This window comes from Pelophylax lessonae (genome assembly GCF_965119305.1).
Source record: "Pelophylax lessonae genome assembly, chromosome: 1".
NCBI classification, from domain to species: Eukaryota; Metazoa; Chordata; class Amphibia; order Anura; family Ranidae; genus Pelophylax; species Pelophylax lessonae.
The window spans coordinates 366,880,152-366,897,035 of NC_138768.1; the positions used below are offsets into that span (position 1 = coordinate 366,880,152).

General features: G+C 42.2%; 1 protein-coding gene across 1 annotated transcript in view; it reads right to left on the reverse strand.

The window, feature by feature from the left end:
- Positions 1–631: 631 nt before the first annotated feature.
- The window catches only part of LOC309545694 (cytochrome P450 1A1-like), a gene marked incomplete at its 3' end in the record, with an annotated part of 35,899 nt that continues 19,646 nt past the window's right edge, over positions 632–16,884 (reverse strand). The window contains exons 5-7 of the mRNA XM_082245030.1: positions 9,790–9,913; positions 2,419–2,505; positions 632–914 (exon numbers count right to left, since the gene is read on the reverse strand). Of these exons, the coding sequence (XP_082101156.1) occupies positions 632–914; positions 2,419–2,505; positions 9,790–9,913 (494 nt within the window). The remainder of the gene's footprint in view (positions 915–2,418; positions 2,506–9,789; positions 9,914–16,884) is intronic.

Here is a 16,884-nt window from a genome sequence, read left to right on the forward strand (position 1 = left end):
AATTTGCTGCGTTTGTTAATTTCAAAAGTTAGTATAAAGAAATAGGAGTGGTAAAAAAAAGCACTTGTGGCTTTAACTAATCTTTTTTTGTATAATTCTCCTTTAAGAGGGCATTGCAGGAGATTTCCCAAAAAGTTGGGAGGTATGATAATATTAGTCCGGTCTTTTTTGAGAGAGCTTTTAGGATGTCCTTTTCTGAGATATGGCAATTCTGTATGTCTTTTTTATATACTTTTGTAAAAAAAATATAATATTTTTTTAAAAAATCAGTGTAATGCTTATGGTGGTACCATAAAAGTCAGTTTTGCCTCCAAAAAATAAAAACAGCTTTTTTTTTCCCCTAATACACAGTAACTTGAGGATTTACGTGCCATTTACTACCATATCATCTTTTAGCACAGTCATCAATTAATGCCTGGCAGCAAATTTTTTTTTTAAATTGAGTTGCTTTAAAATGGCATCCTGTACCAGTATAATTTACACTGGAAAAAAAAATTAACCAAAATCATAAATGAACCCCACTGCTGAGTAATGTTCCTCCTAGGAAGCACTGACGAATCATTGGTAAAATTCCACCAACACTCCTAAGAAGAAAAAACATTTTGTGACTTTTTCAAAATACAAATATAGCTCATGCTCTAATTTCAATTTTGAGGTTGTATGGCTTTGGTTTCATAGTTAATGCAAAAACTGATGTTAAGTCCACAGTGCTTTCAGATTCCTTTACTAGGTGGAGTCGTTGCAGTACACAGGTGAGAATGATAAACATTTCGTTACGAGCTACGTTCTCTCCCACACATTTTCTGACTCCCATACCAAAAATTAACACCTTCTCTATTAAACTTTTATCAATATGACCAGCTTCATCAAGGAACCTTTCTGGGACGAATAGGTCAGCATCTTTCCATATTGTCCTGCAAAATCAAACAAATAATATATATTGTAAAAATACATTGATAAACAGTGTCAACAATAATGTGAAAACTCCTAAATTGAAAGCAAGAACTTCAAGTCAGTGTGAGTTAAAAAATGTTCTAGTGTTGGTGGTCAGTGGGAGTAAAAAAATGTCCCTATACCAGTGGTCAATGCACAGAAAATGTATTAATAAAGGAATTAACCCATCATTGGTGTCAGTGAAGTGCCTATTGTTGGTGTCTGTGGGAAGAAAAGTGCCCAATTGTTGGTGTCAGTAGAAACAATAGTGTTCTGTCATTGGTGTCAATGGGAGGAATAGTGGAAGCTCTTTTCTTTCTATATTCTCTATGTCCAGGCTCTGCTTCTCTACTGGCTGGATGACACAATGGCTGAAACAATTTAGATATTGTCTTGCAAGAAATGACAGTGCCGGCTAGGGAACATTCCTGGGTACTAGAACACTGGTATCAGTTGCCACTCCCACTGCAAGGACAGCACTGTTGTGGGGTATTGTCCCTGAACCAGCCCCGACGTTTGCCACACTATCCAGCAGACTGGTAAAATGAAGGCTATGGGTTGTAACCGTGATGTGGACCATAGTTTAAGAACTAATGAGTTACATACTTCATACACGTTTTGTAAAATTTCACAGTATTAGAGAAATCTTCCCCTTTCAAGGCCAGTTGCTAACTATACACTGATACACTATACTTCTCCCAAACAGCACATGCACTTTATAAAGACAACTCTGCCTGTCTTCCTCCCCCTGACAATGTCAATCTTGTAGTCTGGTTTTTGAATTTTTCATTTTCTTAGTACAAACAAATGGCCATTGCCCTTTCCTATAACTGGCCTTTGCCTGCTAACCAACCAAATTGTTCTGTCTAACAGAATGCATTAAAAATAGGGGTTTAGTTTGCACACATTTGCAAATGCATGAGTAAGCTACAGAGCCCCATCAAGGCATCCTGGTATTTTCTGTAGTCCTAACTCTAAATTTGAGAGCCTCCACAGTGGAAGCATATGCATTATAATGAATAGGCAGAGGACAGTTGAGCCTGGAGGGAGTCCACTTCTCATTAAAGGTTGGCTAGCAGGCTGGTCGGTAAGTTGAGCTTGGAATGTCGTTGGTTTTCTGTTTCATTTGCTTCCATCCCCAGTGTTGCACCAATGTACATGCAGGACAGAGACTCATAGTGATCAGAAAGGACTGGTCCTGGTAACAGCTGCCTAAGTAACTGAAGCAGAAAGCCAACCACAGAGAGCTAAGGTAAGATGCACTGCATTGTAATGCAGCTATACCAGTGAAACTCCTTTGATAGTGCTGTTCACGGAAACAATGATGAAAACGCACGAACTACACATTAGAAAAAAAATACTCTGGGTTCCTATACCAAGTTAGGAAGGGATGAAAATGTAAATTTAATAACAATTTGCAATTAAATAATATCATTTTGAGTCCTTCAATTGAATGAAACCTTACTTGAATGAAACCATACTTACGGATCATGGTTTACTTGGTACATATTTACAAATATTGACGTATTTTTTGGAAGAAAGTAATCATTCAATGTTGTGTCCCTCGTAGTACTAAAAAAAAAAAATATATAAATATTATTTTACTTTTCAATTTTTTTTGTAATCTTGAGATTATGGCTTTTCCAAAATGGTATATTAATTATACATTTATATATATAGTGAGAGTACTAGGCCTTGTCATGGTGTAACTATAGAAAAAAGACACACAGAATTCATAAAGGCTAAGTTCACCTTTTAAAAATATAATAAATGCATATATTTTTGCAGGTAAAAATAAAAGTGCATTTATTTTTTTCTCGGGAGCCTGCAAAGCATTGTACATCAGCATATCGCAGGTGCAATGTAAGGCTCCTGCAGGCACCACCTATGGCTTTCTGCCCATACCATTGCACAGGCTTTCTGTTAGAAAGTCTTAGGGGCCTTTCACACGGTCAGTTCAGTTTTTTTATCCGTTTTTTTTTTTTTAAATGGACACGGATGCACTTTTGTAGTGTCCGTTCCGTATGTCCGTTTTTCATCCATCCGTTTGCGGATGAAAAACAGACATAATGTATGTCTATGGAATTGCGGACGTTAGCAGGTGACACCGTTGACATCCATTTTTGCATCCGTTCCGTTTTTTAAACAGAAGAAAAATAATTAAAAAATATATATACACTATATATATATATATATATATATATATATATATATATATATATATATATATATATATATATATATATATAAATACATACACATGCATTATATACACAAATGAATGTGAAATATTGGGCAAAATGTACAGTAATGATAAAGATACATACAGATATAAATAGTGCAGATGTACTGAGGAGTGAAAAAGATATACTATGTAGTATGTACATGTATAGTACAGAGGTTACATACAGTCTTTTGTTTGTGTTTGTTTTGTAATGATTAGCGGTGTAATGTTGAGTTCAGTAATATGATGGTGGATGGAAAAAAACTATCCCTGAACCTGCTGGTTCGAGTGCGCAAGTTTCTGTATCTCCTTCCTAATGGAAGGAGGTTAAACAGTTTATAACTGGGATGCGAAGAATCCTTGATGATGTTGTGAGCTCTGCGCAAACATCTGCTGTGGTGAAGGTGCTCAATGGCAGGTAATTGGGTGCCAGTGATGCGTTGATCGGTTTTTACCACCCTTTGCAGTGCTTTACGTTCACTCACAGTGGAGCCTCCGTACCATACAGTGATGGAGTTGGTCAGGATGCTCTCAATGATGCAGCGGTAGAAGCTCGTTAAAATCCCCGGGGACAAATGAGATTTCTTGAGACTTCTCAAGAAATACAGACATTGTTGTGCTTTTTTTACCAGAGCTGACGTGTTCTGCTGCCAGGACAGATCCTCAGAGATGTGAACTCCCAGGAACTTAAAACTGGAGACTCGCTCTACCTCGGTTCCATTGATGTTGACTGGTAGATGTCTCCCGCTGTTGGATTTCCGGAAGTCCACAATGAGCTCTTTGGTTTTTGTGGCGTTGAGAGTCAGGTTATTGGTGGCACACCATACTGCCAGATTACAGATCTCTTCCCTGTAGGCCGATTCATCATTGTTTTCAATCTGGCCGACCACGGTGGTGTCATCCGCATACTTGATAAAGATGTTGGATTTATACAGAGGAGCACAATCGTGGGTGAACAGGGAGTAGAGCAGTGGGCTCAGAACACAGCCCTGCGGTATGCCAGTGTTCAGAATGAGGGTTGAGGATACCTGGTTTCCCACCCTGACAGATTGAGGTCTGTTGGTGAGAAAGTCCAGAATCCATCTGCAAATGGAGGTGCAGATACCCAGTTCCCTGAGCTTAGTGATCAGTACAGTGGGGAGGACTGTGTTGAACGCAGAGCTAAAATCAATGAACAGCATTCTAATGTATGTATTGCTCTTATCCAGGTGGGTGAGAGCAGAATGAAGAGCTGTGGAAACTGCATCCTCAGTTGACCTATTCGGGCGATAGGCATACTGGTGTGGGTCCAGTGTAGGTGGTAGGCCCGCAGTAAGGTGATTCAGGACCAGTTTCTCAAAGCATTTCATAACAATAGGGGTGAGTGCAACTGGGCGAAAGTCCTTCAGGTATTCAGCAGCTGAGTGCTTAGGCACTGGTATGATAGTAGTGGTCTTCAGGCATGTTGGTACTGTGGCTTCATATTGATGTATCTAGCCTCAGATTCAAACTTTCTGAACCAGGAGCCACTTGACTCCCCATTTTTGCTTGCACGTGATTGGATGATATAAATCACCAGAGCTTCCTCTCATTTGCTAAGCTTTGGAGCAAATTACCTTGCAAAGTGCAACTTCTTTTGCAAAGTATACAGTTTATTTGCCTTTATTAAATCAACCCCTATGAGTGCTTCCTGAGATTTTTCGCTTAAGATGACTGCTTCTCGGTTTTGGTCCAAGACTTCCACCTGGGCTTTTATCTCCACTTTCCTCTACCGGGTGGATGTTCAGCCTCATCTGAAGCCAGCTTTGAGAATAAGACTTTTGAGCAACACCTTGAAGCTGCAAGCAGTTCACAGCTGTGCTGTTGCTGTTATGTCCTGGGCCTCTTGGCATTTATTGACTGTTTGTCTAACCCACAGTTGGATTGCTTTTAGGCATCCTTGGGTTTAAATTCTTCTTCCATGTGTCTTGATCAAGAAGAGCACGCTTGAAAATGCCAAAATCATTTATTTAGTCAGAATGGTAGACATGTGCAGAGTGGAAAAAAATTGTCTTGTTTCAATTCGGATATATTCGTTATGTTACTAATTTCATTTTGTTGATTCAGTTCGGAATTCATTTAGTTTTGTTTTGTTTTGTTTCATTTAATTTTCTATTATTTGTATTTATTTTCTAATGAATTCCAAATTTTCGGAACATTTCGAATTCGGAACGGTCTAAAAATTATTGACTGATTTGAATTCTGTGTGAAGAATAGCTGGTTGTTAAGGAGCAGGCCGGGAAGTCGGCCGCCGTGTCCTTAACAACCAAAGACTGTAAACAATGTAAACAAAAGAATGCCGGCAATAGAAAAGTCAGAAAAATAAAACAGCGTGGGTTTTCCCTCAAAATCCATACCAGGCCCTTATCAGAGCATGCAGGCCAGGAAAGGGGGGGGGGACTAGCGAGCGCCCCCACTCCTGAACCATACCAGGCCACGTGCCCTCAACATGCGGGGGGGGGGGCTCTTCCCCACAACCCTGGGTAGTGGTTGTGGGAGTCTGCAGGCAGGCGGCTTATAGGAATCTGGAAACCCCCTTAACAAGGGTACCCCCAGATCCTTGCCCCACCATGTGAATTAGCCTACCCATTCACCAAAAAATGTTAAAAGTGAATAAAGAGACTACAAGAGTTTCCGACAATTCTTTCATTAACATCTTCCCTACAGGCGCATTTTAAAATGACACTGGCAGGAATGTCTCCACCCTCCAGGCGGATGTCATATGATGTCGGCCCGTTCTCACTGCTCTCCCGCCCCCCCGGGGGGGCACACAGCGCAGTAATCGGGGATGAGGCATGTCCTTCGGGACACAGCTCATACCCGATCAGTGTAAAGAGCAAATGAAAAAAATGGCTCTTTACCATGTCCCTGTGCACGCTGCTCGTGCGCGCCCCCAGGGCCGCGCAGAGCGGCGATCAGGGATGGAGAGTGCCACTCTGACACAGTCCATCCCCAATCTGGGTAAAGAGACAATAAAATTGGCTCTTTACCATGTACCTGGCTGTGTCAAATCACAGCTGGTCACAGAATGTTAACAAACCCGATAACTCGCGGTTACCGGGCTCTCCTCCTCACACTCATCCTGTGTGAGGGGGAGATTGTGGTAACAGCTAGTTACCGATTACAGTGCAAACCAAACTCACTGATTGCCCCCCCCTCCCCCCACAATAAAGAGGACCTGTCAGTAGCCCATCAAAGTACCTCTCAGGTACTCTGATGACAGGTACTCGGGTACTCTAATGGGCTGGTTACGGGTACTCAGGTACTCTGATGACAGGTGCTCTGATGAGAGGTACTCAGGTATTCCGATGACAGGTACTCAGGTACTCCCATGACAGGTACTCAGGTACTCCGAGTACCTGTCATCATAGTACCCGCGTACCTGTCTCCAGCTCTTCAGAGTACCTATCTGCAGCCCAATAGTGTACCCGAGTACCTGTCTCCAGCCCATCAAAGTACCCAAGTACCTGTCTGTAGCCCATCAGAGTACCCGAATACCTCTCTGCAGCCCATTACAGTACCTGAGTACCTCTCTGTAGCTCATCAGAGTACCCGAGTACCTATCTGCAGACCATCAGAGTACCCGAGTACCTATCTGCAGACCATTAGAGTACACGAGTACCTGTCTCTAGCCCAGAGTACCCAAGTACCTGTCTTCAGCCCAGAGTGCCCGAGTACGTATCTGCAGCCCATCAGATTACCTGAGTACCTGTCTCTAGCCCATCAGAGTACCCAAGTACCTCTCTGCAGCCCATCAGAATACCCAAGTACCTTTCTGAAGCCAGTCAGTGTACCTAAGTGCCTGTCTGCAGCCCATCAGAGTACCTGAGTACCTATCTGCAGCTCATTAGAGTACCTGAGTACCTATCTGCAGCTCATGCCTCCTAGATTATGTGTTGGGATGTTTGCTTTCTAAAATGGGGTCATTTTGTGGGTAATTTGATTGTCCTGGTGCTCCAGGGCCTTCAAAAGTGTGATAGGTCGTTACAAAATTATATGTGTCATTTATGCTCCTAGAACACCTGATGGTGCTCCTTGAATGTTGGGCTTCTGTGTGTGGCCAGGCTGTGTAAAAGTCTCACAAATGTGGTATTGCCATACTCAGGAGGTGCAGCAGAATGTATTTTGGGGTGTAATTTCTGCTATGTACATGCTATGTGTTAGAAATATCTTATAAATGGACAACTTTGTGTAAAAAAAAAAAAAAAAAATACGTTTTCATTTTTTCCACATTTCTACATTTTCCAAAAATGTATGGAAAAATAATGACATGTTTAAAAGACTCATTATGCCTCATAGAATATACGTAGGGGTGTTTTCTTTCCAAAATGGGGTCATTTTGTGGGTAATTCCATTGTCCTAATGCTTCAGGGTCTTCAAAAGTGTAATAGGTTGTTAGGAAATTACATGTATAATTTATGCTCGTAGAACACCCGACGGTGCTCCTTGCATGTTTGGGCCTCTGTATGTGGCCTGGCTGTGTAAAAGTCTCACACATGTGTTTTCGCCATACTCAGGATGAGTAGCAGAATGTATTTTGGGGTGTAAGTGCAAGTATGCATATACTGTGTGTAAGAAATAATTTGTTATTATGACAATTTTGTGTAAAAATAAATTAATTCATTCTTTATATTCCCAAGAATTGTGGGAAAAAATTACAACTTCAAAAAACTCACTATGCCTTTTACAAAATACCTTGTCTACTTTCCAAAAAGGGGTAATTTGGGGGGTATTTGTACTGGCCTGACATTTCAAAGCCTCAAGAAATTTGATAGGCCGTCGGTATATCAGGTGTGATAAATTTTCAATGATTGGCACCATAGCTTGTAGACTCTATAACCTTCACACAGACTAAATACTATCCACTAATTTGGGTTATTTTTTAAGATATGTAGCAGTATACATTTTGGCACAAATTTATGAAAAAAAGAATACTTATTTGCAAAATTTTATAATAGAAACTAAAACAAAATGTTTTTTTTTTTTTTTTTTTTAAATTTCGCTCGTTTTCCACTTATATCGCAAAAAATAAAAAATACCACCAAAAAAAGCTCTATTTGTGTGAATTTTATTGGGTACAGCATTGCATGAGTAATTATCATTCAAAGTGTGAGAGCACTGAAAGCTGAAAATTGGTCTGGGCAGGAAGGGGGTGAAAGTGCCCTGTATTGAAGTGGTTAAAACATTTTAAAAAATGTCCCCCGAAGTAGATCATTAATCACAGACCCGAGAAAAGAAAAAAAAAAACCTCCAGCCTCCCTGAAGGCTCCCCACTGACTGCCTGCTCCACCATCTGACATTTCTTAAATAGAAAGGGGCAGAGTTAGCCAATTGTGTCAGCGGGTGACCGTGCCCCCTTGTGAAGCCGGCTGACAGCTGAGTCATCGATTATTAAGGACGCTGTGGCCTGGCTTTCCGGCCTGCTCCTTAACAAACCAGCTATTATTCACACAGAATTTGAATTGGTCGATCATTTTTAGACCGATCAGAATTCAAATTGTTCCAAAAATGTGCAATTTGTTAGAAAACGATTAAACAAAACTAATTTCAATTAACCTATTTTCTTTACTATTTCATTCTGAGATTCATATACATCCATATCTCTCAATGACCAAAAATTAGTCATTTTTTACATTTGGCCTGAAACGAATTGCACATGTCTACAGAATGGCTATACCCAGTCTTTTAGGAGCCAACAAGGTTTGAAAGCATATTTAAACAATCATTTTGTAGTTGCTAAAGTTAATTAAAATAGCCTACTATACAGCCAGGCTGGAGCCACCACAAGTAATTGTTGCAAATTTGACCAAGAAGCATTTTGACACTGTGGGTATCTTGTGCAAGGGTGCTGATGGAAAAGATATGTGGGACAGTCAACTGGTCCTCTTCTGGTATGTTCCTTCAACACTACTAATGGACTCAGCACTCCTCACCACTGCTGCTTTTGGCAGGAAGACTGAAGCCTCCTCTCTTCCCTATAAAATTGGATTTCCTTAAGCTTCCCACATTGGTTACAAATTATTGGTCTACCATATGCTGCCAAGTTGACAACTGGAAAATTGTATCAAATGCTTACCATAATTTTCCTTCCTGGCACCAATTCATGGCAACGTACTAAACCCACCCAGTTCATTCCTAGTTTTTTAATGGGGAATGGACTTTTATGTGGGCTGCAGCACTTCATAGTCCTGTGGGTGGAAGTAGGATGAGCTACTAACACATGTTTTCTGGATTGACACCAGTAAGGCCCCGTTCACACTGGGGCGATCCGACTTCCCGGGGCGACCTCACAGGTCGCGGCGCGCAGCTCGCACCGCGACCTCGGAGTGGCCGGCACGGACTTCATAACATTGAAGTCAATGCAGGTCGCTCCCGGTCGCCCCAAAGAAGCTCAGGACCCTTTTTCTAAGTCGGTGCGACTTGTGTCGCTCCTATTAGAACGGGTCCACAGCTTCTCTATGCCAGGCGACCTACGGCGACCTGTCAGGCGACCAGGTCGCCTGACAGGTCGCCCCAGTGTGAACGGGGTCTAAAGGAAAATTAAAGTAAGTATTTGCTACAGTTTTCCATTTTGTGTTTAAACATGTGTTTGAAATATGTTTATGTATACATACCAGTGTGGAATTGTAAACGGTACAAATGATGAATGTCTCATGACTTCATTGATAAATGCTTCCGTGTAATGTAAAACTTTCCTATCATCAAATCTTGGGGATCTGCTGATTCCAATATTTTCATCTGTACAAAAATAGATGCAAGAAGTACAAAAAAGTATGGTCAATACAGTTGTGATGTGCAAGCTGCAGAAACCCAAAACAACTATTGGGATTGGAACTTTTTTCGTTTATAGCAGCTAGATTAAAGAGGATAGTTTTGGGATGTGGCTTAATGCAATTTACATAAAATAGTATGCCAAAGGCTCGCCATACAAGGTGCAAATTTCTTTCCTGCAACTACAAGTTGCAGGGAAGAAAATTGCACGATTCCTCCATCAAAACAGACAGAGGAATCAGCAATTGTCTTCTCCAGACGGGAAGGCTGGGGCAGGCGGGGAAGCTGTCCCCGCAGGGAGAAGTGATTATCGCTAGCGGCTATAGCAGCCTCTAGTGATAATAGCAAGACAATCCAGCAGGCTGGTTGTATCCAAGTTGATTGATCAATCAACTTGGTACATTCAGCCTGCCCATTAATGGTTCAGAGTTCGGCTGGTTCCTGCTGAACTGGCTTCGAACCATGTATGGCCAGCTTAAAGCTTAGTACAGACAAACATTTCTACATGTTTTGCAATATGGATGTTAAAGGGTAAGTTCACCTTTACCAAAAAGCCCTTTTTTCTGGCATATATGGGTAAAGCATGTAGTGTGCTAAAATTACTTTTCAGCCAGGTCTCTCTTTCAGGTTAAAGAATGTAGGCCATAACAATCTTCTCTTTGAACTGAAAGGGAACCCTGGTTGGAAGGTACATTTAGCATTATATGCTGATAGGACAGCATAGTGTGCTTTTTGGTAAAAAATTACCTTTCCTTCTAAAGGGAGTATGGCAACTAGGTACAACTCAATGGCTCAGTTGTTAGTAACTTGCAAGATTGGGATTTAGGTTTGAGTTTACAGCAGTATATACTATGAAAATGTCAGGCCCAGATTTATTAGCTATTTCCTATTATACCTGTTATTAAACCTAAATAGCCCCTGTGCACAAATTATGAACATTATATATTCCTAACAAGAAGTCAAGAGCTTGTAATCCCTGACCTCTGTAGCTGCTTGCAATGTGAAGTGATTCATCCCCAAAGATCCTCAAAGATAACAACAAAGACTATAAAGTCTAGTTTTAGCCCCGGTTCACACTTGTGCGTGTGCGGGGTTCGCATGTAATATCGGAGCGCACTGCTCCGACATTACATGCGATCGGCTGTGCGGTGCGAGTTTAGCCATACGGTTTGTATGGCTAAATTCGCACCGCAGCCGCTCCAAACACGCACAGGACCCTTTTTTCTAGCCGCATCAGGATCGGATCGCACAGCAGTTCACACTTGTGCGATCCGATCCTGTGCGAACTGCACGATCGCACTGCGATATGCGATCAAACTGGGGGTGTCGTTAAGATTACATTGACACCCCCAGCGTATCGCATATGGCAGTGTGAACTGCCGGGGGTGCGTGTGCGATGCGGGAAAAGGCTGCGAATTCGCAGCCTTCCCGCATCGCATATATGTGAACCGAGCCTTAGTGTTATCTAACAGCAAAGAAAAACCTGGTGTTTGTTTACATTAGTGGGTTAATAATACCTAACTCCTAAAAAGGAGTGGGTACTGGTGCATATTTAGAAAAAAATTATGTGTTTAGTCCCACGCTATGGATCTATATAAAGCATGAAGTTCTAGCTGCTTCTGCCCCCACTGCAACTAACCACCCAAGGTGGCGTCTGAATGAAGTATACTGAATGGAAGTGGGTGTTGGCGCTGCTAATAGTGAATGTAATAAGTATGTGCAAAATATCAAAAAGTGGTGTGTGGTCTTAAACCTCAAAGTAAAAGCTAGTAAACCTTAAATAAATAAGGGGCGTGACTGGAAGCCGACCTGACAAGATGCGCTGGAAAGGAGCTCCTATACAGGGACACTCCAATCCATTAAAATCCGCCGTTTTAAACCAGCCATCAGCCCCGAAAACAAACTTGGGTGCCTGACCTGCTCACATACATTTGGCAGCTGCCTGTATTTCCCCGTGGGTATCTGGATTCAGCCGCATTAGGCCCCAGGCCTACCGCGCCGGCTCCCGCTCCGCCACCAGGAACTCTCCATCAGCAGCCATCCGATACACCTGGCCAGTGATTGGATCCAAAATAGCTTTTAGCTGCCTAAGCTTACCTTCTGGACTCAATTGATGCCTCTATTTTGACTTCGGGATCCCAGAATTCACCACAAAGAGACCTTGGCCTACTTCCTAAGCCGCAGCCGCGGCCTTTCCTGTACTAGCGCCGTAGCCTGATGCCTCTAATCTTGGACGGAAGGTAGGCGACACTCACATACCCTAACGAGCCACCCCAATGCCCCCTCACCTACCTTCCACCGGGGCTGATCTACCGTTAGAAGACCCGCAGATGCCCCAGGCCACCCTTCTCCCCGCCGCCGGCCGCCATTTTGGCTGTGGCCTAGCACACCCTGGCAGCCTCCATGCCTCTCCAGGAGCAGATCCCAGAATTAGCATCCCAATAGAGATACCACAAAGCCCTGAACACCTGTAAACCTACCCTGGGCATTTACCACAACATCTCTAACATAAAGATTGCCCGAGGGGGCGTGGATTACCGCCAAACAGACATGGAAATCTAATCACAGTGTTCCCGGTCAGAGAGAGGAGAAAGCTACAACCAAGCACAGCCATCCGCACTTCAGACTCATCAAGCATGGGGAAATCTTCGGCCGCCAACTCCCCAAAGCGATCGCGCTCTCCGAGAGCGAATACAATGCAGACCAGCCGCAGTATTCCGGATCTATTCCGGCAGCCACCACATGAGGCCCAGGCTCCAAATCGAGCCTATGCGGAAGTCACAAGAGGAGGATCTTCCGCCCCACACTCTGCAGACTCAATACCTGCAACTTCTCCCCAGATCGCTCAGGCTCAACATCAACCCCCACAAGCCTGCATACAGCAACCCCTAAATATGCAGGATCTAAGAACAATCACAGAAGACATCAAGACCCACTTCACCATCGCTCTGTCCGGATCTGAGAAGAGATCTACAATCCACTACATTAAGGATTGAGGAAGTGGAAGAAAGAACAGAAATTCAAGGTAATTCCATCCAAAACCTACATACAACCTCCAGATCCCACACTGCGCAATTAAGAGACCTCCAAAGACACATGGAGGATCTAGATAATAGTGGCAGGCGTCACGATCTGAGAGTAAGAGGTTTGCCAGAATCAGTAGAGCCCAATCGGGTAGAACAAGCTACTGCGACCATATTTAACAAAATTCTTGGAAGACCCCCAGACACTCTAATTTACATTGAGCATATACATAGAGCTCTGAGACCCAGGGCGAGAGAAACTGACCCACCGAGAGACATCATTTGCTGTCTTGTAAACTTCAGGGTCAAAGAAGATATCTTAAGAAGATCCGAAAACAACCAAAACATATCCTATCATGGATCTGATATAACAATCTTTCAAGATCTATCACAAATAATGTTGCAAAGAAGAAAATACCTTCGCCCCCTGCTAGAGCTTCTCCGCAGCAGAGACATACACTATAGATGGAAGTTTCCTTTCTGTCTCTCTGCCTCCTCCCAAGGACGCACAGCAAATTTGAGAGTTCCCGAGGACCTAGTGTCATTCTGCAACACACTCAACATACCATGCATTGACCTTCCTGACTGGTACAGAAGTCTTCATCCCCCACAATTGGGAAGAGCCAATTCAATGGACACTATACCAGAAAGAGAGGATTTCCACATCAGAAGACCTAGATCTACTTCCCCTAGAAGATCCTCCTCAACTCAAGATAGGACCCGCAGCAACGGAAGCCCTACAGCCTCTCCAGCTCACAGGAGATCAAGACAAGACAGACCAGAATGATCGTTCTCCTGTATTAGACTGTAGCATCTTTCTTGTCTCTTCCTTGTCCCCTTTTTGGTTCTTTTCTCTCCCTATTAGTATTATGTTCGCTCATCCACCTTGAATGAATGGATTGACTTTATTCACAATAGTCCTAGCTCTTCGTTGATGGCTAATCTTCATACCAATTCTTTGATCTCATCAGGCAACTTCTTAAACCAGCAATGTGACTTCCATGACCGGCTGCAAAATTTCCGTAGACTTACCATCTCCGAACCTTTTAAACCGCTGCAAAATCTGGACTGGTAAAGTATCTCTACACACTCTTATTCATCTAGCGACTTCATTGCATTGATAACTTGAAGACCGCCAGCCCCAGATTCTAAGCAGATTCACCAAACTCTAACTTTGGACAAAACTTTTTTATCAGATTGGTGAATAGAGCTTCCCACGCTTACCCATGTTAGTATAGCCCTCATATTTACTACCCCCCACATAAAGGGAAGAAGATCCTGTCAGGAATTTGACACAAACTCCAGTCTTTGAAAGGTGACAACTGGCTGATGCTGAATGTGGTAACATTTACTTGAGAAAAATACTCTATGTATTACCGCATGATCTATAGAGAAGCCATTTAAATGCAATAACACATTATTATTAGTCAATTAATGTCTATATGCAACCATGATGGGTGGCAGAGATCAGCTCTCTAGGGCCGAGCCTCCTTCCTATGAAGAGATGAGGCATGAAAAGGGAAGGGAAGGAAGGGGTAGGGGAAGGAAGAAAAAGGAGAAGGGGATTAAAAAGAAGGGACAAAAGGAAAGGGAAAAAAAAAAAAAAGACAACACTTCGACAGTCTTACAAGTTGTAATTGGTTGCTGATGTTTTAATTACAAATTATAGTTCTAAAATGTAATTCATGCTTAAAGGCTCCCCCACGATATACAGCCTGCTATTACTTATCTCCTTATTCTTATAGCTACTATATACAAAAGTTTTTCTTCTTCTTTCCCCATTGGCTAAACTTAACAAGCATTCTTTCAAAATGGTCACTGTATACCATCTCTGACTCTCTGTTCCTCTCCTCACTGGGACTACAATTGACACCATACTAATCCATATCAAACACAGACCTCCCTCCCCAACGACAGGAATTGCTGGTGCTTTTCCCTTGTCGACCAATTCCGAATTGTTCGGTTTTTACCCCCCCTACATTCTCCCATCCCCTCTCGATCTCTCTCCTTCTCCTCTATCCTCTATCCCTTCCTCCCACACTCCCCACCTCCAACTTATTCCACCTTCCCACCCTCTCTTTTATCTTCCCTCACAGTCTCTGTCCCCCAATTCTCTCAATTTGTGAGTGCCGAACAATATACAAAACTTTTCAACCCATCCCTTTTTAATTGATAACTACACTGCTACATACCTAAAATGCCTAGCCCAAACCAAAATGACAAATCCACTACACTTAAAGTGGTGTCTTTAAATGCCAAAGGTCTGAACATTCCAGAGAAACGCAGTCAAATACTTGATCTTATGTCCAAACTGAAAGCGGATGTTGTATATCTGCAGGAGACTCACTTTAGATCTAAATACACACCAAAGCTCTCAAATCGATCCTACCCCATTTCATTCCATTCTACGAACCCTCTAGCAAAAACCAAAGGGGTCTCCATCTTAATATCTAAAAATGTGAATTGGGTCCTACAGGATTAAAATATTGACCCAGAAGGAAGATTTATCTTTTTAAAAGGCACAATAGCAAATAAACCTTTCATGCTGGTGAACATATACAGTCCAAACGCGGCCCAAGTCACATTCTTTTGAAAAATTGCTACCACTCTTGCGGAATTTAAAACAAGTATAACCATCCTAGGTGGAGACTTCAATGTGGCACTTTGCCCCATTCTTGACACTTCTACTGGTACTACCTCCCTCCCTTACAGAGCTCTAAAACAGATAAAATTGCAACTGCAAGAACTCCTTCTACACGATACTTGGTGAACACTCTTTCCGTCTACCAAAGACTATAGTTTTTTTCCCCTCCACACAACAAATACTCTCGCATAGAATACCTCTTTATGTCACAAAATGACTTACCTATATTACGTAAAGCATAGATCGAACCAATGTTATTGTCGACCACCACCCGATATCCATGACACTTTCAATCCCATCGACTCCTACGCGACCCCAATTTTAGAGACTTGACCCTACTCTTTTAATCACAGACTCCAACATACAAACCATCCACAAGGACATTAATGATTTCTTTGCCGATAACGCTCACCCAGATACCAATCCCATCACACTATGGGAAACACACAAATGTGTACTGAGAGGGAAACTTATTTCCCTTAAAGCCTCCAGACGAAAAACTCAACAAGCAGAACTTCAAAACCTAGTGCAAAAAATCAAAAATCTTGAGACTTCACACAAAAGCACTCAAGCACAACAAACATACCAGGAACTCATAAAACACAGACAACTCTTATTGGAAACTCTTAATGTTAAGACCAAAATGTAAATTCATTCTGCAGCAAAAGCTGTTCTATGAATTTAATAACAACAAGAGAAGCAAATTCCTAGCGAGAGCATTACAAGCAAAAAGGGCTAATCTCACCATTCATAATATCAAAGATAACCAAAATCGAGTTCTAAAGCCACTCCTGATATCGCAACCCAATTCGAAAAATACTACTCAAAATTATACAATCTACACCCCACGGTCCCACTTACTGACAAACACTTGCTTATACAAAACTTTCTACAAAAACACTGCCCCAATTCTATACCGCAATCACAATCTATTCTCTTAGAACAACCCATGAATCAAGATGAAGTCAAGAAAGCCCTTTCCCAACTCAAAGCGGGCAAAAGCCCAGGACCAGATGGTTTCACAGCCCCATACTATAAGACATTTATAGATTTACTCACAGGCCCACTATTACAAGCATTTCATTTACTATCCAACCCCTCTATACCACCAAACAGATTGCTAGATGCCCAAATTACAGTCATCCCCAAAGAAGGGAAAGATGCCACTTGTGTTACAAATTACAGACCTATATCCCTGCTAAACGTGGATATAAAATGATATGCCAAGATACTTGCAAACAGAATTCTCCCCAACCTACCAAACATAATCG